The 27,893-nt window shown below is 34.3% G+C and overlaps 3 protein-coding genes across 8 annotated transcripts in view; 1 reads left to right on the top strand and 2 right to left on the bottom strand.

The window, feature by feature from the left end:
• Nucleotides 1-10,309, top strand: part of LOC127867445 (dynein axonemal heavy chain 3-like) — a 129,252-nt gene extending 118,943 nt beyond the window's left edge. For all 6 annotated transcript variants that reach the window (XM_052408596.1, XM_052408595.1, XM_052408597.1 and 3 more), the window contains 7 exons: nt 231-394; nt 1,653-1,806; nt 3,136-3,264; nt 4,747-5,012; nt 5,891-5,979; nt 8,396-8,517; nt 9,405-10,309. In XM_052408596.1, the coding sequence (XP_052264556.1) occupies nt 231-394; nt 1,653-1,806; nt 3,136-3,264; nt 4,747-5,012; nt 5,891-5,979; nt 8,396-8,517; nt 9,405-9,701 (1,221 nt within the window). In that variant the 3' untranslated portion in view covers nt 9,702-10,309. The remainder of the gene's footprint in view (nt 1-230; nt 395-1,652; nt 1,807-3,135; nt 3,265-4,746; nt 5,013-5,890; nt 5,980-8,395; nt 8,518-9,404) is intronic.
• A 2,366-nt stretch (nt 10,310-12,675) lies between these two features.
• On the bottom strand, nt 12,676-16,347 carry LOC127867446 (uncharacterized). The gene is made up of 3 exons (XM_052408602.1): nt 16,192-16,347; nt 15,045-15,209; nt 12,676-13,911 (listed from the first exon to the last, which is right to left on the bottom strand). The coding sequence occupies exons 1-3, from the start codon at nt 16,316-16,318 to the stop codon at nt 13,697-13,699; spliced, it is 507 nt and encodes a 168-aa protein (XP_052264562.1). The 5' UTR covers nt 16,319-16,347; the 3' UTR covers nt 12,676-13,696.
• A 2,158-nt stretch (nt 16,348-18,505) lies between these two features.
• LOC127867447 (uncharacterized) lies at nt 18,506-27,495 on the bottom strand. The gene is made up of 3 exons (XM_052408603.1): nt 27,334-27,495; nt 21,815-21,946; nt 18,506-20,163 (listed from the first exon to the last, which is right to left on the bottom strand). Exons 1-3 carry the CDS (start codon nt 27,392-27,394, stop codon nt 19,934-19,936), a joined length of 423 nt encoding a protein of 140 aa, XP_052264563.1. The 5' UTR covers nt 27,395-27,495; the 3' UTR covers nt 18,506-19,933.
• Between the last annotated feature and the right edge of the window lie 398 nt (nt 27,496-27,893).

The following is a 27,893-nucleotide window of genomic DNA, read 5'->3' on the forward strand; positions in this document are numbered from 1 at the left end:
TGATCTTTATCGACTAGGAGGCTTTGTCCCATATACCAGATGTAAATATGTATCACTTTGAGGCTTTATCTAGTATTTCAGATGTAAATCTGTACCACCAAGATGTTTTATTCGGTATTTCAATTATTTCTCAATGACTAAGATGTAAATCTTTATCACCAAGAGGCTTAATCCCATATTTCCCAAACATGTTAATCTGTATCACCAAGAGGCTTTATCCCGTATTTCAGATGTTCCTAAATGACTATGATGAGCTCCCGTTGCCAGCGCTCACCTACCTGACAGGAGAGTGTAACTACGGAGGTCGTGTCACAGACGACAAGGATCGTCGTCTGCTCATCTCTCTTCTCACAATCTGCTTCTGTGACAGGATCGTCAATGACGACACTTATAGGTGGGTTCATGGTTTTCAATATTTGAACATTTGTATCATTTGACCCTTGCTCCGGGAAAACGGGGCTGAATGCATGTGCGTAAAGTGTCATCCCAGAATAGCCTCTTCAGTCCGCACAGGCTGATCAAGGACAACACTTTTCACCTAAAATGCATATTTGTTGAAAAGATATATACTTTCTTTCGAAGAAAAATTCCATGAAAGTGGAAAGTGTTGTCTTTGATGAGCCTGTGCAGACTGCACAGGCTTATCTTGGAGAACGCTTCAACCTTATGCATTAAGCACCATGATCCTAGTGTTTATATTTGCCCAGCTGTGTGCCTTGTTTTACAATTTTACTTGCTCAATTATCACAATTATGCACAATTTTGAAATCATTCTAGGTTCCTAACTTTTACCACTACTTCAGAAAATGACTTTTGGTGTTTGGAAGAAAGTGAATAATTTTATTAAATACTGGTAACATTAAATTTGATCATTTTAATTGGCCTCATTACAGCAATGCTTATTGTATGCTGACTTCTAATTGTTTTAAATTTGTTCAATGATACTGTAAAAACAATTATTTAAACCAGCACGAAATTTTGTGGTTTTTCAAAAAAATGACTCATTGGCAAGTTAATTTGTTAATTTCTGATTTTTTAGGGGGGGAAAAATAGAAATTTGTCACGGTCATTTCCGAATGTGTTTGTGTTAAATTGTGGGTAAGTCAACCCACAAAATCAAAGAAAATTAATGTCCCACAAATCACACTGATTTACAGTGATTTATGGATTTAATCAGAAAAAGAAAGCTGAATTATTGACTTAAGTACTTTTATCAAAAGAAAATAATATGCAATTAAAAAATTATATTCTAACACATACAAAGAATACATTTTGAACAGCATTGTTTTTCCTTTATGACACAGATGCAAATTATTTTGCCATTTGAATGACAATGGCCTGTCGTACTGGGCAATACTGTTTTATTAATAAACGAATGAGCCATGCTCTGAGAAAAGTGGGCTTAATGCATGTGCTTAAAGTTTCATCCTAGATTAGCCTGTGCAGTCTGCTCAGGCTAATCACTTAACTGTTTTTTGAAATTTTACCTTTAGAGAAAGTCTCTTGCAAAACAAAAGTCATGTCTAAGTGGGAAGTGTTGTCACTGATTAGCCTGTGTAAACTGCCTAGGCTAATCTGGGATGACAATTTACACACATGAATTGAGCCCCATATTCCTATAGCAACGCTCAAACATAATATGTGTTGTACAGGTTCTCAGACAGTGGCCTGTACTATGCGCCTCCAGAGACGACCTTCCAAGGCTATATAGACTACATTCGCTCGCTGCCCCTGAACCCCAACCCTGAGGTGTTTGGTCTCCATGACAATGCAGACATCACCAAGGACAACAAAGAGACACTGGTTGTATGTACCGGTAGATTTGCACAAATATTTTTTTAACCCTTTACCACTCAGATACCCTTTTTGATGGGTTTGTAGTTCTAAGAAAATCCCATTAAGTTGAAGACCTTTTTATGTCCCCCAGTCTTTTCTGAAGGACATATTGTTTTTGCCCTGTATGTTTGTTGGTTTGTTTGCATCAAACTTTAACATTGGCCATAACTTTTGCAATATTGAAGATAGCAATTTGATATTTGGCATGCATGTGTATCTCATGGAGCTGCACATTTTGAGTGGTGAAAGGTCAAGGTCATCCTTCAAGGTCAAAGGTCAAATATATGGGGGGCATAGTGTTTCACAAACACATCTTGTCTTACTATGTTCAGGTTTAAAGGGCTTCATTTCTAAATCTAAAATACTGATCAGCAGCAAACAGCATTAAACCTGAACAGACTGCAAGTAACCTGTGGGCTGTTCTGGTTTGATGCTGGTTGCATATAGCTATTTTCACTTTGCTTGAGAGCTGGAACGGGTAAAACATTGCTTGTGTCTGTTTGTCAGTCTCAATGCTTGTGTTTTAACTTCTTTTTAAATACTGGGTAGAGTTCTCTATAACTTTCACAGCTAAATTACTTCAATGTGTAGATGATTGTAAAGATAGGAACTTGGCTGTGACCAGATTTGGCAAAATTGTGGCCAATAGTCTGTTTTTCCAAGGAAGAATATATACTCTCCTTTATAACTGCTTTGCAGATTTTGGAAGATCTTTCAGAACACAATAATTTTTATGTATACATGATCATAATTAAAGAAATGTTTCAAAAGTTTAAGTTTATTACTATGTTTTGGTGTTTCAAAGCAAGTCCTCTTTATCTGACTAGTGACTGTGACTTGGCCAAACATGTGATGTGGGGCATCAATGTCTGTCACACATTTTGTTAGCGTTGCTTTGCTTTTTAAAGATAAAGGTTTAGAGATATTTTTGCACACTGGTAAGGGTATCAAGTATTGACTTCAACTGCAATGACAAGAAATCTAATTTTGCCACTTTTTAAACTAAAATTACAGGCTTAAGTTGATTTTTTAATGTTTGTAAGAAGTATCAACTGAAAATCTATTCATTTGAATATTATTATGTAGTGAGTTATATGGTGTTTTCGTTCTGACGTCCTGGGCTCAGAAAGTGGACTTAAAAGTGTCTCTTATTTTAAATCTAGGGCTTTTTATTTAATTTTTTTTTTTTTGAAAGATGAAAGATTTCAATGTGTAAAATTTATGGTCTTTGCTTAGAGTTTTTAAGCAAAATAGCCAGTCCAAACACTTACATTTTAAAGCTTGAATCTATGTTTCCAGTTGTTTGACAGCATCTTGCTGACATTGCCCCGTCAATCTGGCAAGGGAGGTAAATCTGCTGGCACTGTGATTCAGGAGTTGTCTGCTGATATTCTTGGCAAGCTTCCAGCCGACTTTGACATTGAGATGGTAAGCTTTTGCATAACATTGACCACATAGGGACCGTTAAGTAAAAATATTCTATTATACTACATATATATACAAGGGATACAACTGTGAAAATTCCTGCACACAACCATGGTGTAAACAATAGCGAAAAATTTGCTTCCAAACGCAATAAATACACCAATTAAACTGTATTACAACAGCCAAGACATTTATCTTTCAGAAAATAATACACTTGGCAATAAAGTACAAGCTTTTCATTGAACTAAGAGAGAAAGTTTCATTCAAAATGCTCAAAAATCCTTACTTGGACACAGGTGTGCACAGCTGAAAACTTAGAATTCTAGCAGTAATTTTTGTATTCCTTTGTTATAAAGCTCTTTTGCTGGTACATATTCCTTGGATAGTTTTTTTTCATAGTAAAATAGAACATAATAACTATTAAGTAAGCATATTTTGCTAGAAATTCACATCAATCTGCTTCAATTTCACAATGACAATGTTTTACTTTCATTTTGGATAGTTCACATGTATTTCAAACATGCGATTTGATTGGTTGAAATTCCACTGCAGTAATAAATCCAACCAGTCACGTTCCACGTAACGTTACCTGACAAATTGCATACAAATCCTTGAAGATAGTAGAAATGTAAACAAATTTAATATTTACGGTGTTTTGCATATATGCAGTTACATGCAATTATGGAAGGTGTCTACTTTGATTAATAAAGTGTCTATGGATAATAAAACAAGGTAAAATTTGCTCAACTTCTCTGTAATTATTAAATTATGAAACAAAATGTGTCAAGGTGGGTGTGCACACCTGTGTCGCATTTCGAAAATTTTACCGTTTTTCATGAAACTTTCGTTTCAAACACAACTATGAACACTTTTACTGCTATAAACATAGTTATTATCTGATAGATAAATGTCTGACTGTTGTTATACAGTTTTTTTGGTGTAATTATTGCTTTTGGAAGCGATTTTTTTGCTATTGTTCAGACCATGATGTTGTGCAGGAAATTTGACAGTTGTATCCCTTGTATATATGTATATAGTATAATAGAGTATTTTTTACCTAACGATCCCTGTGATTGACCATATAACATCGATGACAAAAACAAGAAACATTTCGTTAGCATTCGAGGCTTATATGTTCAAGTCAATTCTCAAAATGTGTAAAGTACTGCAGGTTTTACCCAGAAAACCTCTGGCTTTTGATTCCATGTAGTAAAGCAATTAATATGTTTTAATTAAAAACAATTTTAAGAATTTTAAGTAAAAGTTTAAAAAATGAATTCAAGCATAAAGTCGTCTCTCCACTGGTGATCAAAATATGCATAAGGGTCTAAAACAAATATTTCAAGAGCTGAACCTGAAACTGTTGTTTCGCCTCAACATTTCTATATCAGGAAAAAAAAAAAAAACGGTGTTGCATTTGACGATCGATTTCTGAGAGGGAAGTTTTTAACATTTTTCCAAGCAACAATCCCTTCGTTTTCACAGGTTATCAAAAAGTACCCAGTGGTCTACAACGAGTCAATGAACACTGTGTTGCGTCAGGAGCTGATACGCTTCAACCGGCTCACCAAGGTGGTGCGCAGCTCGCTTGTGAACCTTCAGAAGGCCATCAAGGGACTCGTAGTGATGTCATCAGAGTTGGAGGAGGTCTTCACATCCATGATGAACGGCAAAGTGCCAGCAATGTGGGCGTCAAAGTCATACCCGTCCTTGAAACCCCTCGGGAGCTACGTGACAGATCTTCTGGCCAGGTATGGTTACGCTTGTTCATACATGTACATGTACATTGTGTTTGATATCTCGACACTGTATTCATGTTGATGCTTTGAAAGACTCAAACCACGCTCTGGGGGAACTGAGCTTAATTCTTGTGTGTGAAGTGTTGTCCCAGATTAGCATGTGCAAACTGCACGGGCTAATCAAGGATGACACTTTCCATCTAATCTGGTTTTTTTACTTTCTTCAAACAAAAAATAGTATGAAAGCAGAAAGTGTTGCCCATGCACAGGCTAATCTAGGACAACATTTCACCCACATGTATTAAGCCCTGTTTTCTTTCAGCAAGGCTTATTTTGAAACAGTGTATTGTTTCCTGAGAATTGGTCATGTTTTAAAAGAAATGCTCATGCTTTTCTTTGTGATTTTGGTTGCTTAAATTTGTTTTGAGATGTTTTTTACTCTACATGTTTATATTACAACAGTAGTGGGCAGAAAGTACTTTACCTCTGTTTTTTGTTCTCAAAAATCTGTACTTTAGATCATCATTTGCCAGAAACATTTTTATTTTTGATTTTGAATACTTTTTTGTGTTGAGAAATACACAGTTAAATAATAAATTTAAATTACAAATAGATACACACTTCAATACAGGCCCACTGCACTGAACAAATGATTCAGTGCACTCTTACCATTCCTGTTAAAAGAAACAGTCCTGCAGATCAGCGTACATTTAAATGCTTGATAAAAGAAATTCCTTATTAACTTCACAACAGAAGCATTAAACATGTATATTGAATAATCCTTCGTATTAGTTTCATTATTCGGACAGACAGCAGGGGTTTCAGAAAGTGACTGAGCAACAATTTTCTTTAAATGTCGCCATACATCTTTTTTATTTTAATCTTTGCAGACTGAAGTTCTTCGACAACTGGATCAAGAATGGTGCACCTGATACATTCTGGTTGTCTGGATTCTACTTCACCCAGTCCTTCCTCACTGGTAAAGATCATGTACAGATTGTCATGCAGTATTGAATTCAAACCTAGATTGCCAGGCAGTATTGAATTCAAACCTACATTGTCAGGCAGTATTGAATTTAAACCGAGATTGTCAGGCAGTATTGAATTCAAACCTAGAATGTCAGGCAGTATTGAATTCAATCCTAGATTGTCAGGCAGTATTTTATTCAAACCTAGATTGTAAGGCAGTATTGAATTCAAACCTAGATTGTCAGGCAGTATTGAATTCAAACCTAGATTGTCAGGCAGTATTTTATTCAAACCTAGATTCTAAGGCAGTATTTTATTCAAACCTAGATTGTCAGGCAGTATTGAATTCAAACGTAGATTGTAAGGCAGTATTGAATTCAAACCTAGATTGTCAGGCAATATTGATTTCAAACCTAGATTGTAAGGCAGTTTTGAATTCAAACCTAGATTGGCAGGCAGCATTGAATTCAAACCTAGATTGTAAGGCAGTTTTGAAATCAAACCTAGATTGTCAGGCAGTATTGAATTCAAACCTAGATTGTAAGGCAGTATTGAATTCAAACCTAGATTGTCATTCAGTATTGAATTCAACCCTAGATTGTCAGGCAGTATTGAATTCAAACCTAGATTGTAAGGCAGTATTGAATTCAAATCTTGATTGTCAGGCAGTATTGAATTCAAACCTAGATTGTCAGGCAGTATTGAATTCAACCCTAGATTGTCATTCAGTATTGAATTCAAACCTAGATTGTCAGGCAGTATTGAATTCAAACCTAGATTGCCATTCAGTATTGAATTCAAACGTAGATTGTCAGGCAGTGTTGAATTCAAACCTAGATTGTCAGGCAGTATTGAATTCAAACCTAGATTGTCAGGCAGTATTGAATTTAAACCTAGATTGTAAGGCAGTTTTGAATTCAAACCTAGATTGTCAGGCAGTATTGAATTCAAACCTAGATTGTCAGGCAGTATTGAATTCAAACCTAGATTTTCATTCAGTATTGAATTCAACCCTAGATTGTCAGGCAGTATTGAATTCAACCCTAGATTGTCAGGCAGTATTAAATGCAAATCTAGATTGTCAGGCAGTATTGAATTCAAACCTAGATTGTCAGGCAGTATTGAATTCAACCCTAGATTGTCATTCAGTATTGAATTCAAACCTAGATTGTCAGGCAGTATTGAATTCAAACCTAGATTGCCATTCAGTATTGAATTCAAACCTAGATTGTCAGGCAGTGTTGAATTCAAACCTAGATTGTCAGGCAGTATTGAATTCAAACCTAGATTGTCAGGCAGTATTGAATTCAAACCTAGATTGTCAGGCAGTATTGAATTCAAACCTAGATTGTCAGGCTGTATTGAATTCAAACCTAGATTGTCAGGCAGTATTGAATTCAAACCTAGATTGTCAGGCAGTATTGAATTCAAACCTAGATTGTTAAGAAGTATTGAAATCAAACCTAGATTGTCAGGCAGTATTGAATTCAAACTAAGATTGTCAGAAAGTATTGTGTTAAAACTCTTGATTGTCAGGAAGTAAATTTTTCAAACTCAGATTCTCACGCAGGATTGGAAGCACGATCATTTTCCTGAACTATTGCTTAATTAATGTTGAATATCCAGTGTAAAGCTGTGGTATCTGTTTCACTTTTGTGTGTTTGATGCATTAGTTAAACAACCTATTTTAACAAGCATAGAACATTGAATGGTTTTTAATTTTTATGTTTTTAAATTGGGCTAATACCGGTAATCTGGTCGCCGATAGATCTTAAGTGATCCATGCCTGAAGTAAAGTTCAATTTTGTTTTTGAATATGTAAAATGCTAACTTTGCATATGTGATCTGGAAAAAGATAGCATATTCTAATGTGGAGGATGATCATATTTCCTGACATTGTTTTTTTTTTCAAAATTGGGGCCGGAATCTGGCCCCATTTCCATTGGAAAGAAAAAATGAATAAATTCCCAAATGGGACCTAACAATTCTCAATTGGACATATAAAAACAATTATTTAGATCAACAATTAGTTTATCTCCGTTCCAGCTCTATAAGTTACACTTAATTAAATTTAATATTTAAAACACTTTCATTCTCATTTTCGAAGCATTTGCTAGCAAAAAACAACAACACAAATTTCCCAATTTTGGTCAAAATGCAGCGATTTTTCCCAATCCTAAGGGATCCTGCCCCATTCCCATAATGGGGGACAAAAAACACTGCCTGAACTTAAATGCAGTGGCAATTATGGTACCAAATTGAAAATCTGAATGACATTGTAGTGTATCTGAAGGATGTTTTGGCTGTTTTATCCGCACGTTATTAAATGAGTAGTTTAATAACAATAAGAGAAATTATTTTATATTATCTGTGGCCCACAAGCTATTTAGAATTTGTTTGCATGTTTGGTTGTTTTTTTTCCTCAGGTGTGGCTCAGAACTATGCCAGAAGGTACACCATTCCTATTGACACCATTGGCTTCGAGTTTGAAATCATGGGAGACGAAAGGGACGGATTAAAGAAACCAGAAGACGGGGCTTTATGCTATGTAAGCGTTATTGCCCGTTTCTAATCTTACGTGTATGTTATACCAAGCCTCTTGAGGACTTTGTACTGTGAACTTTTGTTATGTTCAATAGCGTCTTTCAATTTCCCCTGCAATTCCTACCATTAATACATAAGCAGTACTACAAATCCCTCAGTTGTAAAGCATTGTTTCCTCCACCATTCTCATTGTCTAAGGTAATATGACTAATATGACTAAAATAAATTGATTTAACTATACAACTATGTTCTATAACTTACCATGGATAATTGATTATGAATACATGTAATTGTATGCTGATCGCATTTCCAAAATAACATTACTTTGCCAACGAAAAAAACGATTATTTTGAATACATTTCAACTAACAAGTTCTTGGAGACAATTAATATATACGAGGCAGAATTTGATTACATATTATACAAATCTTACCTGATGCAAATAACTATTTAGGTAATACACACAAATTTAATTCAGATGACTTTCGCATGAAAACGATCATCATAATTTTTAAAGCCCCAAATTGAACTTGGATTGCCTTGGGCATTGCTTGTGTTGTTATGTTGCAGACTTGGTTTCAATTACTAACTTAGTATTTGAGTCTATCCATTTCCTATAGATACATTTTATGTTATGCTAATTGCACTGTTATGTTTCCCAGTATATAATTTTAGGTCGCCTTAGTGTTGTGGATATGGTGTCCTCCTAGCGACCCGAAGGTCATGCATATGATCCCTATTGTGGGAGACTTCTTAAGATCTCTCTCAAAGCACACAAAGTACTGGTTCTACTCAGGAGGCAGACTCTAGAGCTTTTTGATAAGCCTAAGGCCTTCAATGCCATCAAGCTAAAATAAATAGGTTTACATTTTATCAAATTACTTTGTTTCAGGGCTTGTTCTTGGAAGGTGCACGCTGGGACCGCGAGCGTAAATTCATTGGGGAGTCCCTGTCAAAGATCCTGTTTGATTCGTTGCCAGTGATCTGGTTCCGTCCAAATGAGATGTCAAAGTTCAAGGAGAACCCGATCTACAAGTGCCCTGTCTACAAGACAACAGCCCGTCGTGGGGTCTTGTCAACTACAGGACATTCCACCAACTTTGTCCTCTACATAGAGATCCCGTCCAGTAAGCCGCAGTCCCATTGGATCAATAGAGGTGTGGCGGCTCTATGCCAGCTTGACGATTAGAGAAATGAACGATACAAAAATCCCCCGCTTTTTTCTAATGGGTTTATACTTTTTTCTAGATATTTGTATAATGCGATTTTTGTGACCATTTGTTGTTTTCTTTTTAGGAATAAAGGATTTAAGAAATGAACAAAAATCTCCCATTTTCTCAACTCTTCTTTTTTTGGAGTATGTTTTTTTTTTTTTTAAAGACATTTATAAAATGTGACTTTTGTGACAATTTTTTGTTTTCTGACAAGGAATAACTTGCTAATTTGTATTAATTGCTTTAGTTTGTATGGAATTAACTGCGAGGCAAAATACATTGTTATTTTGTGACTTTTGTATTCAGGAAGAAATCTTTTTTTGTGCGATTAAGTGTTGTGACGCGATGAAAGTATTTAAAAAGAGGTTTTACCCACATAAAAAAAATGATATAGTTTGGATACTTTTACTTTTGCATTATATTAACATACGGTTTGAACTACTAATTGAATGTGTTTAACATACTTAAACTAAGAGGTGTACATTATTTTGTAATAATTTTCTGCGATGTGCCTGTTTTCAATAACTTGTTAAGGAATGCTTTATATCCGTCCATTTTTTTTTCAATAAATTGTAGCCACTTTACTTGTTCTGTGATTATTAATGGAACAAACGTGTATTGCTTTCCTTTTTTTCCTAAGAAACATGTTGTTATCATGTTTGACAATTTTAATCATTTGTTTACCTCATCTTTAAACATCTTTAATCAGTAAATCACTATGTATTGGTTTAATTTAACAACTTGTTTTTATGTAAATGTGAGCATTTTGAGTATATTTAATTGACCTTTAACTTTGAGTGCCTTTCTATATATATATATATAATTTAATGTCAGACGTTTGTGAGAAAGTATGATAAACAATTTTGAAAACATTTTTGTTCTTGTAGGGTTTTGCCAGTTTTATTCTGAACAAAATGTCCCTTTTGTATAAATTAACCAACTGCAATGTTCAAATTGTATCAAAAGTCAACATGATAAGATGTAAGGCAATACCTGGCATTATATGAACCACAACATGCAAAAATGGGTCTTATGCCATATGCAGCCAGCTCAGCCCAACTTGGGCAGCTGTGCATTAAGGCTACAACCCACCCTGTCCACTATTGAGACCATTTACCTAGCTTGTCTTTACAAGTGACATCGTAGCTCCAGACCAGACTTCCGCATTATCGCATAAGAACCATTTTCGCATAAAGCGTCTCGCATGAACAAGACTTGATTACATTTGAGCATATTGTAGGATTGATGATTGTTTGATACAGCTTCAATTAGTTTGAATATGTTTTTAAATCAACAGTTTTGATATTGCCCGGTACTATCAAAACTGTGTGTGTATTATGATGCCTTTTTGCATATTTGTTTACAATGTCTATCATTTGTTTTGCATTTGTTTTACATGCCAAAGTACTATTATAATATTGTTGTGAGTGATGTGTTTTCACACGTGGTTCTGTGATATTGCTACTTTACACTTGTTTTGTTTCCTACAACATTACCGGTATATTATATTTGGTATCACTAATTCCATGTGAAAATATATTTTGTAACGTTATTAAAGTATCCTTTTGCATCATTTTACAATCGTGACCTTGACTTAATTAACAATTGTAATGTTTGTCCTAAAATAATATTATAAACAGTTATCAAAGTAAGTTATTTCACTTAATTTGCATTTTTTCTAGTAATCTTTATCATTAGGTAGTGCCAAACATAGTTGCCAACTAAAATATCAATACATATCAGTGGCTATTCTTTTTCCTTATTAAGTGAGGCTTTTTGTTTAATCTGTTCATACAGTTTTTACACAAAAATTATTTTGACCAGCTCTTGTATTTAAATTATGTTTTCTAGTATTACGACCTGTGTTGCCTTGTTGGCATTTGGCAATGAAGCCTCGTGTTATGTTGAACATTTTGTAACAAGCTTGCACATTTTTTTGTATGGAAAACATTTACTAACAGGACTCTGAAGTCTTGATGATGCTGTCCTCAGTTTTGTTCGTATATTTGTACATGTTTTACAAACATGTTGCCTATTTAGAAATACTATTAACATATACAGGGTCAAGCTTAGTTTGAAACACGTGAATATACCCTTCAAACTTCGAGTATTAATCCTAACTGATTCCACTTAACAAGGTGTGTTACAAATTAACATATTAATTAATTAAGCAGTGATGCCAACTTTCAAAATGCTATTTTATGAGACTGTATATATTTTTGTGTTTGTTAATCATGATGTAATAAAATCATACAACTACCTACTTGTGTTTGTTATGCAGTAGTGATTTTGGTTATGTATGAACAATTGTAAAATACATTTTTGATACTGCGTAACCTGTGGACCTCAATACCCTTTAGTGTTTTTTTTCCCTTTTTTTATGCCACCGGTAGGGTGGCATATAGCAGTTGAGCCGTCAGTCTGTGCATCGGTCCGAAAACTTAATCATTGGCCATAACTTTTGCACTATTGAAGATCGCAACTTGATATTTGGCATGCACGTGTATCTCATGGCGCTGCATCACAGCGTTTTCACTATATTGCGAAGAAACAAATTTATAGCTAAGCTCTATGACTTAAATATCAATAGGTGTCCTTTCAACTCCCAAGTATCAAACATACAGATTGAAATGATCATAGGTATAAGAATTATTGTAATTTCATTAATAAACTTATTTCAAATTACAAGTGCCGGTGACCTATAACCTGGTGAACTAAAAATCAACCTAGCAATGTGTATTTCTTTCTTCACAAGTAAAGATCAAAATAGTAAGCATGATCTTACGTCAGAGTGCTCTTTATATATCGTGATAAAATCAAAAAGTCTAAGGACGGATCGATAAATGGACTGACCCACAAACAGGTCTTTTGTAATAATTGATCCCTGTTTCCTCAAAGGGGGGAATAATTGTCTTAAAATATTCATAATAAAAGTAAAAACATGATAAGTAATATTTCAATTGTAAATTTATTAAGTGTTATTTCTTATAAAAATAATGACAATATATACATGATAGGATACATACAATGAATTCATTAAAAATTATACATTAATAAAATTGGAATGTCAATCTGTTTTTCCAGATACAAATGTAAGACGATTCTATAAAAGTATGGACCCAACAAACTAACATTAAAAGGCCATGATATGCATTATTAAATTTTTGCAATGCTCAAAATTATATATCCTTGTCTATTAAATGATAAATTCACTATATTTATTGAATGGTAGTGGTACTTATTAATTGTGAACAATAATGAAACGTTTAAAACAATAAGAATATTCATATAATGTGATTGATTATACAAAAAATAATGTGCATAATGTATATGTTATGTACATATATACACCTATTCTACAGTTTATTTACAGGTCTTGATATGTATTTGATATGTTGGTGGTGATACCATCATAACCAAAAACAGGTTACAAAAATATTCAATCAATATTTATTCAAACAACACACTCTCTTGTAACAATTACACTTAAATGCCTCTGTTATACTATCACATACAGTACCATTGAAATGGATTTCATTTCAGAAAATAATTTTTCAAAGGATGTATACAATCTTTAAGATAGATTTTTAAGCAAAAGGCTTTAAAAAACCTATATTTTGCTTGCATAATGACAACAAAATTACAATTATAAATGTTTATGAAATCATTTTCTCTTCAGAAGCAACATAGGTTATCCCAACTTATAAGTGAAAAAAGTGATATGGTTAACAAATCAAAAATCTCAAGTCTGATTCCTACACACTGATTACAGGCAAAAATCTGCAAAACTTGTACAGTAACGCAAATTAAGTATCAAAACAGAACAGTAAACATTCACTAGTTTTCTTATTGGTTCCAATACTTAAACACTAAACATTCACTCAAAAGTCACATTCATATAGCACTCACACAATATTCATACAGCACTCACACAATATTCATATAGCACTCACACAATCATTACATGACTTCACAACCATTTCTTCAGTGCAATACTGACACTGCCCAGCAGCGCCACAAGCATCACATTTAACGACACGCTGCCCGCTGAGTTACATGCGTCGTGCTGGCAGTAGCATGTGTTTCGGAATACGCCAACATTATCCCAGGACCACCGGCAACCCCAGGCAATACCTTGATCTGTCTGCGAGGCACAGCGACGGGTAATCTTGATCCACGAACCATCTGTGCACATTCATAAAATTATAAGCATGCATGATTGTTTTCTTATGAGAATGTTTTGTAAAAGTGTAAGTCTTAATGAATGAAAATCATTTTAAAGGGGATAACTTGTGCTTGCATTGCATGCCACTTGGGAGTTGGAGGCATTAAGATTTGCATTTATATGTTAAAACAAGGCCTGAAGCATGTGTTTCAAACTCCTCTTAAATTCATGAATTCTTTAATAGTAAAATCAACTTAATTTGTAGATGATCGTAAACAAAAGAATTTGGCTGTGACCAGATGTTGCAGAATTATGGCCCTTTGTCTGTATTTTCACTATTTAATATAAAGTCAGCAAATTGTGTTTTCAACTATTCTTTAATTACAGAAATTATCAAGCTAAATCTCTTACAGTTTTATAACTTAGTTGAATGACCTTAATGTGTAGATGATTGTTAAAAAAGAAATATAATGGCAGCCATGAGTTTTGTCAGAATTATGATTGTTTGTGTTTTGTCAACGGTAGAATATATGAGCTGCGTTCTGAGAAAACTGGGCATAATGCATGTACGTAATGTGTCGTCCCAGATTAGCATGTGCAGTCCGCAGAGGCTAATCAGGGATGACACTTTCAGCCAAAACAAGATTTTCTGTAAGAAGGGACTTCTTTTAAACGAAAAATACCATAAAGCGCAGTGTCATTCCTGATAAGCCTGTGCGGACTGCACAGGCTAATCTGGGACGACACTTTTCGCACATGCATTAAGCCCAATTTTCTCAGAACAAGACAAATAAAGTGGATTGATTCCTGTCCAAGAATGTGTACTGATTTGAATGAATATTAATGAAAGGATTCCACTACAGTTCTTCAATAAAGTGCTTATTTAAAATCAAAAGTATTTGCAATCGTCAAAGGATTAAGTCGCATAATGCAAAAAGGTAGTTGACATTTGAAATTAAGATCAGCCAATAGATTGAGTGCACAATCACTGTATCTCAGATAACACAGTCAAGAAAATACATTTGTAACACACTCCACCTTAGCATTTAAGACAAAGATTAAAACACGTATTAATTTGGGGTGCTTTATGAGCCGAAAGACGTCTAATTCACAATATTATCAGAAAATCAACCACTGAGATTGATATACACACAGCCGGCGCTTTCTTGGTAGATTTTCACACAGAACTGGCCCGGTGTGTTGGCCTCAAAGCTGTTACAATCTACCATGGCGTTGATGGTGGTGTCGAAGGGGGTTTCTTGTGGGCATAGGTCAGAATTCTCTTGGCTATCACACTGATAACACTGAATGGCTGAACCTGTCAATGATCAAAATCACAAACTCATTACAGTTTCATGTGACTGCTTATCACTGGTTCATTTTTGTAAACCATAACACCTTTTATTATCAAACCAAGTTTGAGCATATCATCTTTTTTTGTCCAAGTGGGATACGTGATTATGATCATGAAATTGGAAAAATTTGGGTCTTCAGATTGAGAAATTGGTGTATTCGTTTTTTTGCTCCCAAATACTTTAAAATTGATAACTAAATGTTGTCAAGCTGTCAATATTATATTAACTTAGGCGTTCAGGCCATAAAGCTTCATAGAAAAACTAACTAAATGTTGCATTTTATTTCTAAAAAACTAACAAACCATCAAATGGGAATTTTTTGACAGTGATTTGGAAAGTTGTAATTTTTCCCTAGAATCGGGAGAGTGCCGTTTTCTGGAACTTTATAAAAAAAGAGTAAATCGCTGGCATATAAATTAGCATTTTTGTAAATTCTCTGAATATTTTTGAATAACAAAATGGAATATATTATAAACACGTAATCATGCTTATCTTAAAAATTCAAATGCAGTCTTCGCCTTTAAATTCCCCATCTGAAGTACCCAGTCATCTTTCCCCAAAATTGTATAATAAACCACAGTCAGTAACAAGCAAAATTTACAATTTTGGTACATAATGATTTTTTTAATCTTTATGAAAATATTATTTTTAATGTGCAGTTGAACCAGAATATTGCTAATACTAGAAGTAATACTAATATAGAGCTTCGTTTGTCATTAACATGACCGTTAAGTTTCTTTAAAAAGCCATTTATATCTGATATAAAAATCAAAATGTTCAGGCGAAATAACTTTCATTTCCGGTTTTTGTTGTTGACAATTTTGTGACTAATATTATAACAAACACAAAGGTATTTTTTATCATTTGAAATTGATAGTTAACGGGTGATTGTGCCACTGTGTTCATATTGATTTATTTCTTCCTCTCACGAAATAATTGGCTTACCTTCATGAAAAGAGAGGAATAATCCTAGCAAAACTGCCAGGAATTCTAATTTCGCCATTTTGGCGGATGTCGTTGATAGTTTACCTTGGTGGCGCTGCGTTGAAAGCACACCTGAGTTAATTTGCATAGTTTACCTGTGTCACGTGACCGCGGCGACAACCCACCGGTGCACAGGTAAAAAATGCCTTGCGAAAATCATTAGACCGAAACAGGCGAAGAGGCCCCTTGCAGGGCATTGAAAGACTGTCTTACTTTCACTATAAAATCTGGAGCTGCCCAGTTGCATGCTGTAAAAATGTTAATAAACATAGTAATAAGACACTTCTTACCGAGGTCGATGTAAGAAGCACTTTTGTTGAGATTTAAATAAGCAATTGTAATAAAAATATCCAACTGTGTTTATTGAAAATTTGAACAATAAGATCTACCGGTATACGCGTATTATATGGTGATCTACACGCGAATCATATATGTTTCTGTCAAAACATAATGAACAAGAAATAAAGGCATTAATATATTGCATAATTAACTATATGCATTACATATTTTTAACATATATGTATCTTCTAAAAATATAGATCTAGTATTTTGACAGGCACTGATAACTTAATTATATGTGTGACCTGCAAGCGTTTGTTTAGGTCCCTGTTGTGATCTAAGACAACGTATCATACTATATATGTTTACGCACCTTAGCACAACGTTCTCATGGAGAGCTTTTGTGCGCCCTTCATTGTCTGCCGTTCATAATTGCCTGTTAAAACTGCAGAGGCCGCATGTATTGCCCATATCTACATGAAACTTGTCCCTATTATTTCTCGGTCCAGTAAAAAACTGGATAACGATTGTCTGAAGTGCATCTCAGAGTTTCTAATGATGAGTAAAAAACAAGGTCAAATTAAAGATAAAAAAGCATCTGAAAAGTCTAGAAACTTGTTTAACCTTTTCTATTGATTTTGTCCGACGGGTGAGATATGTGAAATGTGGATCCTGTCCATTGAATAGATATTTCCGCCATGGAGCTAGGAATTTTCCCGTGTGTGCCTACAGAAAAACCATTTGAACACCGTAGAAGTTATGGTATTTTACCCACTAATCGCCTAGCTTGCGAAGAAAATCAAATTAAGGGTCATATTTTGTCCGATTACGAAGATGCTTTTGGTTTGTTAAAGACATGGCTGCCTGGTGTCTTGGATAATAATTATTATTATTATAAACCTGATTTATAAAGCGCCCTTTTCATGTAATAAAACACGTTCAAAGGCGTGGATAATGCTATGACTGAGTCGTTTGTGAAGCCTTGTGGACACTACCTGCTCAGGTTAAGTTATGATCCTTGGTGATCTGAGGCGAGCATCTTTGGGCCTCTTGATATTTGGGTCTTTTGCTAATTAATTGCAAATAATTGCATACACGGGAGTTGTATGCTAAAAATATCACAGAATATGCAAGTCAAAGCACGTATGGCTTGTGGAACGGATTTTTTCTAATTATGCTTCCTCCATTGAATTATATACCAATCATAATAAAACAATTAAGACAGAACTGCAGTTAAGCCTAAAGTTGTATTTCTTTTAATTCATATTACTGGTATGCACGTTGCTTACATGGTTACCGACTTGTACAAAAACCAAACCCAATTGCACATCGAATCTCCTTCACCGTCATCTTTGAACTTTTCATTTTCAATTAATTTTACAACAATGCACAACTTGATACTTCATCCGTTCACAATCCTGAATAAATTGCACTTTATTCTGCAAATATAAGTCCTTGGCATTTTTTTTTAAAGATTATGATTACCGGAAAATTGTTAGACTACAAGCGTTCAACTTGGTTACTTATATTTGACTGGAGGATTTTATATCCGCCATTGATCATTAAAACGAGACGTGCATGCCGTTATTGAAAATGTTATGACCAAAGTACTTAGTAGTCTTTTATCGGAAACCATAATGACCAAAATATTTGCAAGTTTCGACATAAAGATCCAGTGGCACATAAAACAAAGTTAATGGAGAAGTGTGACTTAAATGCAATTAATGTCCCTTTTTACTCAAGTAATAATAAAACCAAGATCTCTCCAACTATGCAGTTTGGTAGAACCCAACATATTGATGGCCACAAAGAACGTTTACCCACTTTATGGACAAGTGGGAGTTTTATTCAGGTAATAATAGCCATCCGTATCGATTTTGAAGAGTTTAAATTGGCCAACTCGGTTAAAAGTCCCGGATTAGTGTCTTGTTTACCGCAAATCTAGTTAATTCTGGAGTAAGTCTATTAAAACTAGAGAGCAAACAAAGAGAACAAATAATGATACAATGTTTATTAGACTAAAAATTGTGTTTAACATTAAGAAGATGGTATTTGCATTGTATCATTTTTGGTGAGGTGGTGTTTCATTCGTAAATATACTAAAATCTATGAAAATGATAAACAGTATAAAAACAAACTATACATTATTTACATCAAAATTACAACCCATGATTTTATCTATGTTATACATTTTGTGTTCTTTATTTTTATTAATTTGTTTACATCAATTGTATTTGTATGGTATAAACAGGAATGTATATAGACATCAAGTGCTTTTTAATTATCTTTATAACAATTAATTGATGATTATTCTTGACCTCCATATATCAAAGCAGTTAAAAATTAAAAATATAATGGACGAAAATTGCTGAAAACAAATCACATATTTATTTAACAATACATCACCACAATGACTTGCACGCAATTTTTTTTGCATGTGCACGTTATAAATAATAAATTGTGTTTGTGACAAACACAAATATGCATTTAATGCATGACTAATTCAATTAAGAGCGACATATGAGCAGACATAATAAGCACAACAAACAAAAAACTGGATGCAAGTCATCATGGTTGTTACAAAGCATTGAACATAATATCAGGCATACTAATTCCCATTCCGACAAAATATCGCACAGCATTCTGTCCGCACTGCAGCTTGCTGCACAACATTCACACAGTTCACAGTCACACTTCAATATTGCACACACATTCACAAACCGTGTTTCATTTCCTGAATAAATCTTGGCTTGCTTTTCACTTTTCATTAAGATTCGTCTTCATTTATTTCTTTTTTTGGAAAGGATATCATAATTTTAAGAAGATGTTAACAAAAGTAAACTTTTTTATAAGGAATACAAAAGGAAGGTTGGTCTGTGAGCATTTACATTGTTCTTGCACCTAAGCTCTTTCTTTTTCTCATGATTTTTGACAGGCATGACACTTAAACTCACCACAGCGCTTGACAAGTAATTTATAAGAGGATCTTATCTCGTGTCATTTCTTCAACAAACATTAGTGGTGTCAAGACAGAGCACCTTGCTAACTACTTTTGACAAGAGTCTATTGTTTTAGTTTTATAACTCTTGTTACATGATGTTACTTTACAGCAAAGTTAAAGATATTGAAATATCACAACAGCGCAACAAAATGAATTTGGGAATGTGAACAAATTATTAAGTATTTTTTGTTATTGCATTACAAAAAATGAAAAGAGCTATTTGACAATAAAGTATATTATTAAACAATGTCTATATTTTTTCTCAAACCAATATCATCAGCAAAAATCTGAAGAAAAAAATCAGCCATTTTTTTGCATAACGTTAGTTTTTGATTTCAATTTAAAAGATTTATGCCTTATGCCAAAAAAAGTCCAAAAAATCAAAAAAATCTCTAAATATATCACTAAAGAGAATCACTGAGGTTACAATTTCTTAAAAATTGCTGTAAGCGCTGGCAGGACCATCATGACAATGGGAATGTTGACGGACCCGGCTCCGTTGCAGCCATCCTGGTTGTCGCAGTGGCAATAACGCATCTTGACCTTGTAAGTGCCTGTCCTTTCCTGGCATTGGCGACCTGCGTCGGCCCCTACCTCTCCGGTCGGGGCGCACTGTCGGATGTACCGGGTGTTCCATTCATCATTGTAGTATACTGCAAGCAGAGCAGATTTTTCAGGTTACAATTACTGACATACAGTCTGGAATGAAGTCTTTGTACAAAGGTTTTGAACGGTAAAACAAGGTACACTAAGAACATTATGTCACTCACGACACTGATGTATGAGAATGTGATTTAAGAACAACCTCCAGGGAGGAAAATGCTATACCCCTCTTTCAAGGTCAACTATACTCTTCCCTTGTATATAGAATAAGATTGAGCCGTGCTCTGATGGTTGTAATACATCTTGCATGCCTTGTCGTCCAGACACCCTATCAGGAACGACATTTTCTCTTCTAAATGAGAATACAATCTTGGCAGGAAGTGGTGTCCCTGATTAGCCTGTGCCGACTGCTATTAACCCTTTGAACCGGATTTTGAAGACCTTTGCAAACACTTTGGATCCAGATGAGACGCCACAAAACGTGGTGTCTCATCAGGATCCAAACTGTTTGCTATTCTGATAGTGGTCTTAGAAAAATAATCGAAGAAAATGCTCATTTTAGAAATTCAGCAGACAACATTTTAGCAGACATCAAATTTCCCAGCATGCAAAGGGTTAAGGCTTATCTGGGAGAACACGTAATGCAGGTATTAAGCCCTGTTTGTGTAAGATCGCAACTTTTATAACTTATGCCATAACTTAAGTTCTGAACAGATCAAGAAGGTACAAATGCATTGTGTCACATAGAAAGATATTAAACCTTTTAGAAGACTCAGTAAACACTGTGTCTGTAAGACTTTTGAATACACGGGATGAAAAATCTACTTCGAAATATTGAAATTTATTATAGTGAAACTCAAGTTGTTATCAAACCTGACAAAGAAAATATCATGTTTTGTGCATAGTACATGTATGATAAATTCTGCTGAAGTTAATGTTTGGCAAATAGACCTATCATGTTTGTTAAAGTCAAATACAAAGTTTCAATAATTATACTTTGATTTAAAAAAAAATCCTTTAACATGGCCTATGCATTTACTTCGCAAATGCAATCATGATGATAATTTAATGAGGAGTTAATTAATTCAAGTATACTGTCACCAAGTCTTTAAATTCAGACAAGATTTGTTCTGCACTGGCAAGCTCTGAAGTATCTGTCTAAACTTGGCTGATACAAATAAAGTAACAACCATTATAAATTCACTGGCATAAACACACTGAGCCCCCCATAAACCCAACCACTGTTATTGACACAAGGCAACTTCATGATGTACTACCTTAACCAGCTAGATACAACTAGAGTAAAGAAGTGAAAACTTGACAGCTTCATTGTGATCACTGTCTGACCTTAAGGTCACAAGCACATATATGTTGCTCCATATACAACTTGTGAAGCATAGGAAAAAATGCAGTTTGAGTGTTTCCTCAAGTCGACTTAATCATTAAAATAAAGCAAGATAAACATTAACTACATGTATTCAGTACAATAGCTCAGATGAATTCATTAGTTAAATGTCATACCCTCATGATTAACTTACTCTGTCAAAAGCAGCCATGCTGCACAGTGCACATTGAGACTTACCAGTACTGTAAGAAGAAAGTTTTTGGTAATTGTTCATGTTTGACATTAAAGTCTGAACCGATTCTTGCATTAATTTACGTAAGAAGCATTGGTTTAAAAGAATAAATGCTAGTTTATACCTTCTTGTACAATTTTCCTGCACATTTTCACTCCATCCTGACACTGATCCAGATTGTAAGTTCTGTTGTCAAACCAGTCGGCACATGTCTTTTGGAAGTAGGAGTTGCACTGGTAGCATTTTATTGAGGCAGCTGGAACAAATGAAGAAGAAAGATAATATTTTTCTGTTTCCTGGATGATAACAATTTATTTATTACTGTGCTTTAGGTTGGGGAACAAATTTGTTATACTTTTCAGCAAATCTGTGAGTGTATTATTATTTTGAATGTTTATATTTTAACATCATATTTATTTCATAGTGGTTATTGAGTCAATCAAGATGATATATTCATTTAACGTGGGATTTTTTACGACCTCTCCCAATGTTATGGCACCAAATAATTGAAACAAGAGGGCCATGATGGCCCTGAATCGCTCACCTGACTCATTAAGATCAGATGAAAACTATGACCTCTATTGTCTACACAATGTTTTTCTATGATTTGACCTAGTGACCTAGTTCCTGACTCTAGATGACCCAAATACAATCCCAATCCAGATTTCATCAAGATAAACATTCTGACCACAGTTCATAAATATTGGATGAAAACTTTGACCTCTATTGCCAACACAAGGTTTTTCTATTTATTTGACCTAGATTTTTACCCCAGATGACCCAAATACAATCCCACCCAGATTTCATCAAGAATTCTGACCAAATTTCATAAAGGTTGGATGAAAACTGTGATCTCTAATGTCTACACAAGGTTTTTCTATTATTTGACCTAGTGACCTAGTTTTTGACCCCAGATGACCCAAATAAAATCCCAACCCAGATTTCATCAAGATAAACATTCTGACCAAATTTCATAAAGATTGGATGAAAACTGTGACCTCTATTGTCTACAGAAGGTTGTTCTATTATTTGACCTAGTGACCTTGTTTTTGACCCCAGATGCCCCAAATACAATCCCAAACCGGATTTCATCAAGATAAACATTTTGACCAAATTTCATCAAGATTGGATGCAAACTGTGACCTCTACTGTCTACACAAACAAATTGTTGACGGACGGACGCACGGACACACGCAGGCACGCACAACAGACGCTGGACATCACACGATCACATAAGCTCACCGTGTCACTTCATGACAGGTGACCTAAAAATATGTGTCGGAGATAAACATGAACAGTTGTGGTTAAAATCCCATAGAAACAAGGGCTGTTTGTAAAACATGCATGCCCCCCTATATGGGCTATACGTTGCAGTAGCAGCCATTGTGTGAATACGTTTTTTGACACTGTGAATGGTGGTGGTGGTGGTGGTGTAGTAGTAGTAGTAATAGTAGTTGTAGTAGTAGTAGTAGAAGTAGTAGTAGTAGTAGTAGTAGTAGAAGTAGTAGAAGTAGAAGTAGTAGACTTAGTAGTAGTAGTAGTAGTAGTAGTAGTAGAAGTAGTGGTAGTAGTAGTAGTAGTAGTAGTGGTAAAAGTAGTAGTAGTAGCAGGGCTTTTTTTCCTTATTTATGAGTGGCCGTGGAAGGACATTTCACAATTTTGAAAAGGACAATTCACAAACCTAACATGGCCATGAATTTTTACAAAATGGGCCGTTTTTCACAATTTTAATAATTTCACGACTCGGTTTTTCACAATTTTAAGAAGTTCGCGACTCAATTTTTCACAATTTTGAAAAGTTCGCGACTCAATTTGTCACAATTTTGAAAAGATTGCAACTCATTTTTTCACAATTTTGAAAAGTTCGCGACTCATTTTTTCACAAAGTAAGGGGGCCAGGGCCGCTTCACAAAGTCAGGAAAAAAAGCCCTGAGTAGTGGCAGTAGTAGTAGAAGTAGTAATAGTAGACGTGGTGGCGGTGGTGGTGGTGGTAGTAGTAGTACTAGTAGTAGTAGTAGAAGTAGTAGTAGTAGTAGTAGTAGTAGTAGTAGTAGTAGTAGAAGTAGTAGTAGTAGTAGTAGTAGTAGTAGTAGTAGTAGTAGTAGTAGTAGTAGTAGTAGTAGTAGCAGTAGCAGAAGCAGTAGCAGCATTACAAGACCAATACTTAAGAATGATCAAATGGGAAAAGGTAACCTAGCACTGGCAGTAAATATGGGGCTCATTTACAGGTCAGATTTGGAATCTCTGCTGTAAAATGAGATTTTGAATGAATTAAAGGGAGGCAAATCTGTAATAAAAAAACATGCATAAACCGTAGTTGTTTCCCTTGTTTGAACAATGCTAAATCCTTACAAGTTTGGAAAGAATTGGATGAAAAATTTGGACTTTATTGCATAAACACCATTTTCTCAATTCAAGGGGAGGTAATTCTGTACTTCATGGACCAATAATGCTCATTTTTTGTAGGGTTCGTGTCCTCATTGATATAAAGACACTGTGCAAATTTGGAAAGGATCGGACAAAAAATGTGGAAGATTTTTGAAAGTTTTCACAAAATAGGCAAAAACGAATAAACATGCAAAGTTCAACGAGCTCCTGCGGCCATGTTTTTTGACGAATCAAATTTGAACAACTTTTTCAGGGGAGCCTTCAAAGGTCATCCCTGTGAATTTTTTTTTAAATCTGATGAGCGGTTTCTGACAAGAAGATTTTTTAAGGTTTTTACCATATATGGTCATGGCGGCCATCTTGGTTATGACTTTTGTGATCATATTTTTTTTAACAATTCTTTTGTCCCATGACCTAGGGATGCTCCACATGAAATTTAGTTGAAATTGGCTCAATGGTTTAGTAGAAGAAGATGTTTACAAATTGTTTACAGACGGACGGCCGGACGCCGAGTGATCACAATAGCTCACCCCGAGCTATCGCTCAGGTGAGCTAAAAAGTAGTCTTAAATGTTGATTGATAAGAAATTAAACTTCTAAGATTATATGCATTTATTTATACTTTCAACGTAGTCTAGCTTTATATGATTGTCATTATTATTCAGTTATTACCCGGTATGTTGTCTATATGTTCTTTACAAGGGTCAGTGGTTAATTAATAGACTTTCAGTTTGTATTCTTATTATATATAAACATGTTGTGCAAACTTCAAAAAGTAATCATTTCATGGCATGTTGATGACACATAGTCAATAGGAACTATTTTAATAACAGTAGTTCTATTACTGTGTAAATGGGGATTGAATATGTAATAAAAGGCATTGTCAAACTGTCATACATGCCTGTTGTGACCCAAGCAGGTTATCTATTAACTTGCCTTTGGGAATAAGAAAAGCTATCCATACATGATTTACCACTTTAAAACAGAGCATGAATTTTGTGGTTGGAATTCTAGGATTCTTATTTAAACTTTGCTTTTTAATGTTTTAAGCCTTCCTCGTAGTAAACAAATAATGACAGTACAAACACAATGAACAAGAAAACCTGATCATGCAAAATATATACAACTGAAATGTGACAGAGCTATTTTATAACTCCTCATGTTGATGTGTAAGGTTTCTTATTATTAATAAACTGTCATTAGAAATGGGTGAAAATGGAGAAGATGTGCCAACACTTGGCTGCGGGTTCAGTTTTTAATAATGAAAGCTTGTCAGAATATTTTTTTAAAGGTCACAGTGACCTTGACCTAGTGACCCAAAAATGGGTGTGGCGTGTATAACTCATCAAGGTGTATCTACATATGAATTTTCTAAGTTGCAGGTGGAAGCACTTTGATTTTAGAGCAAAATGTGCAAGTTTTAGCACGAAACCGGCAGACAACACGAGGGGTGGCAGACGTTTCCCCCCATTTTGGGGGTGAAAGGTCCACATTATATGAAAATGTATATTAGAAGTAGTTATTTGTAATCATGCCGGGATACGTGAAAAATAACTATCAATTATTATTAAAATTCAGTGCATTTTATGTGTCTTAATAATTAATTAAAAAAAAATAATATGTAAGTGGAGTCCAGAGAATACATTTTATAGGTCTTTGGTAAAAGTGACTGGGTGATTTTTTATGGTTGTTTTTAGGGAAGCCTCAAACAAATTTTACCAATTAAATAGATCTAACTATAATTGTTTTTATAAGTGGCTGAATTCTTTCTTTCATTAATTGAGATCCTTGAAAAATTGAGTAAAAGCACAGCTGTGATGTTCTTTGATAGTCATTTTAAGTGGAATAGTTTGTTACTTAATCATTTATAACTATTATACATGTATTAATAAATTGAGTAAAAGCACACCTTTTATGTTCTTTGATGATCATTTTAAGTGGAATACATGCAGTATGTTACAAATAATAGTTACGTAATGAAGATAAGCCATAAGTTGTGATTTTTAATGAAGAATAATAACTATATTCAAATTTTTACTGAAACACAAATTGTTTTGACTAAATAAATATCAAATTGGGATATTTATTTTGAGTAAATAAAATTGTTATGTAACATTTAAATTATAATGGCCAAATAAAGCTAGTATGAACATTTTACATTGATTTGTAGAACTCAGGTGTTACCTCTCAAAAATATTCTTTAAAAATTAAAGGAAACTCAAGGATGAAAATATTTTAAAAAGCAGGCAAATAATAGGAAAGTTATGTTTTCGCTAACATAAAGTAACAACACACACCTTCTATTAAACAATATATCAGGCACTTATATATACAAGCGTTAATTTGATTAGCAAGTGTATATTACAAGATAACAGCTATTGTATAAAGGGGTACTTATGGTGCAATATACAGGCCCATTAATCAGCACAGGGACCTATACAAACAAAGTTTGTATAGGTCCCTGATCAGCATTGATGAGATAAGGTGACATCTTTGAAGGGGGGTAGTCATTCATAAGATGACATTAGCACATTATCATACAAAAACATATTTAAATAGTTTATCGCTGCATTAATTATTATTAATGAATTGCTTTAAATTGACTTTTTTTTAATTCATAAAGTTATTAATTAAATTTTCCTTAAATTCCACAAATTCATTCAATAAAACAGTTTATTTGTTGTTGTTGAAACGTCTTTGAGGGGAGGAACGTCCGGAAAACCACAATGAGCTGGCCATGACAATACCTCGGGTTTTCTCCGGAAAAGCCGAGCTAAAAAGACCCATAATTCCCAATTGGAATATTTCAAAACACACATTTTGCTAGTAAATGTTTTAAATGGAATGACATATTACTGTCTAGTCTCCAACCCCACCCAGTACAAAACGGGTAACATTCAAGACTTTTGTTTAAATAACAACATTAAACGTTCAAAAAGATCACAACTTGGCATTGATAAATGTTAATTGACAGGCTGCAAAATGTCAACTTGCTGTTAACAATCGTCACAGTTTTTACAAATTTGCGAAAAGGTTAGCGAAAGATGCATATCTTGCACCGAAAACGCTGAAATATAATGCATACAATATTGATGGCAATCTTTTTTTTAAAATTGTCATATTGCCAAACTGAGTCTATGACCAAGAAAAATGGCAAGATCCATTTACGGTGGTGCCTGTGCTAATGAATTCTAGTATATTTTACAAATCGGCTTTGAGTATGAAAACAGACAGTAAATGAAAACAAGAAACGTACCTGTGTCGAAAATCAAAAAAATGGCAAGAGCCCCAACCAACGTTGCGATTAACCACTTCATTTTAGGCAAATGCTCAGTTTCAATGATGGAGGTCACTATTCACGTTAAAGGACATGGATTGCGCGTGCGCAGTAAAGTATGTGACGTCAAAGAGGCTCACAAAGGGTATGTTTCGAAATAAAAAAAGTAATGTTTTGAAACTGGTTCGGTAAAATCTGGTTCATCTATTTCAAGCTATTGTTTTCTTAAACGATCTGGTTTTACAATCGCACCTTAAACAGCATAACGAGATGATTACCTTCGTGTGATAATGTGCGAAGTTGTCATAAGATATATATTGATAATAGAAAATACACACATGTATATTTTTACAGGGAAATGCACTAACAATTTGCATATATTCGGCGTATCTCATGATTTTAAAAATAAAGGTTGAAAATTTAGGTTTTTCGTAATAACTTAAGTTAAAGTCTAAATTGGAAACAATTTGGTTTGCAGTTGTTGGTCGCTTACACATCTTATGATCTATTTGTTACGGAATACCGTTAGTGCCATCGTG

Source organism: Dreissena polymorpha, chromosome 2 (assembly GCF_020536995.1).
Source record: "Dreissena polymorpha isolate Duluth1 chromosome 2, UMN_Dpol_1.0, whole genome shotgun sequence".
Classification (NCBI taxonomy): domain Eukaryota; kingdom Metazoa; phylum Mollusca; class Bivalvia; order Myida; family Dreissenidae; genus Dreissena; species Dreissena polymorpha.

What these genes read in the sequence shown, in the direction of transcription:
- LOC127867447 (XM_052408603.1), bottom strand. Translation starts at nt 27,394, where the DNA reads ATGAAGTGGTTAATCGCAACGTTGGTTGGGGCTCTTGCCATTTTTTTG. An exon ending in TTTTTTGATTTTCGACACAG is followed by an intron (nt 21,947 to 27,333) that starts GTACGTTTCTTG and finishes CATTTGTTCCAG; the next exon opens with CTGCCTCAATAAAATGCTAC. An exon ending in CAGGAAAATTGTACAAGAAG is followed by an intron (nt 20,164 to 21,814) that starts GTATAAACTAGC and finishes CTCTGCTTGCAG; the next exon opens with TATACTACAATGATGAATGG.
- LOC127867446 (XM_052408602.1), bottom strand. Translation starts at nt 16,318, where the DNA reads ATGCAAATTAACTCAGGTGTGCTTTCAACGCAGCGCCACCAAGGTAAA. An exon ending in ATTCCTCTCTTTTCATGAAG is followed by an intron (nt 15,210 to 16,191) that starts GTAAGCCAATTA and finishes GATCATTGACAG; the next exon opens with GTTCAGCCATTCAGTGTTAT. An exon ending in CTACCAAGAAAGCGCCGGCT is followed by an intron (nt 13,912 to 15,044) that starts GTGTGTATATCA and finishes GAATGTGCACAG; the next exon opens with ATGGTTCGTGGATCAAGATT.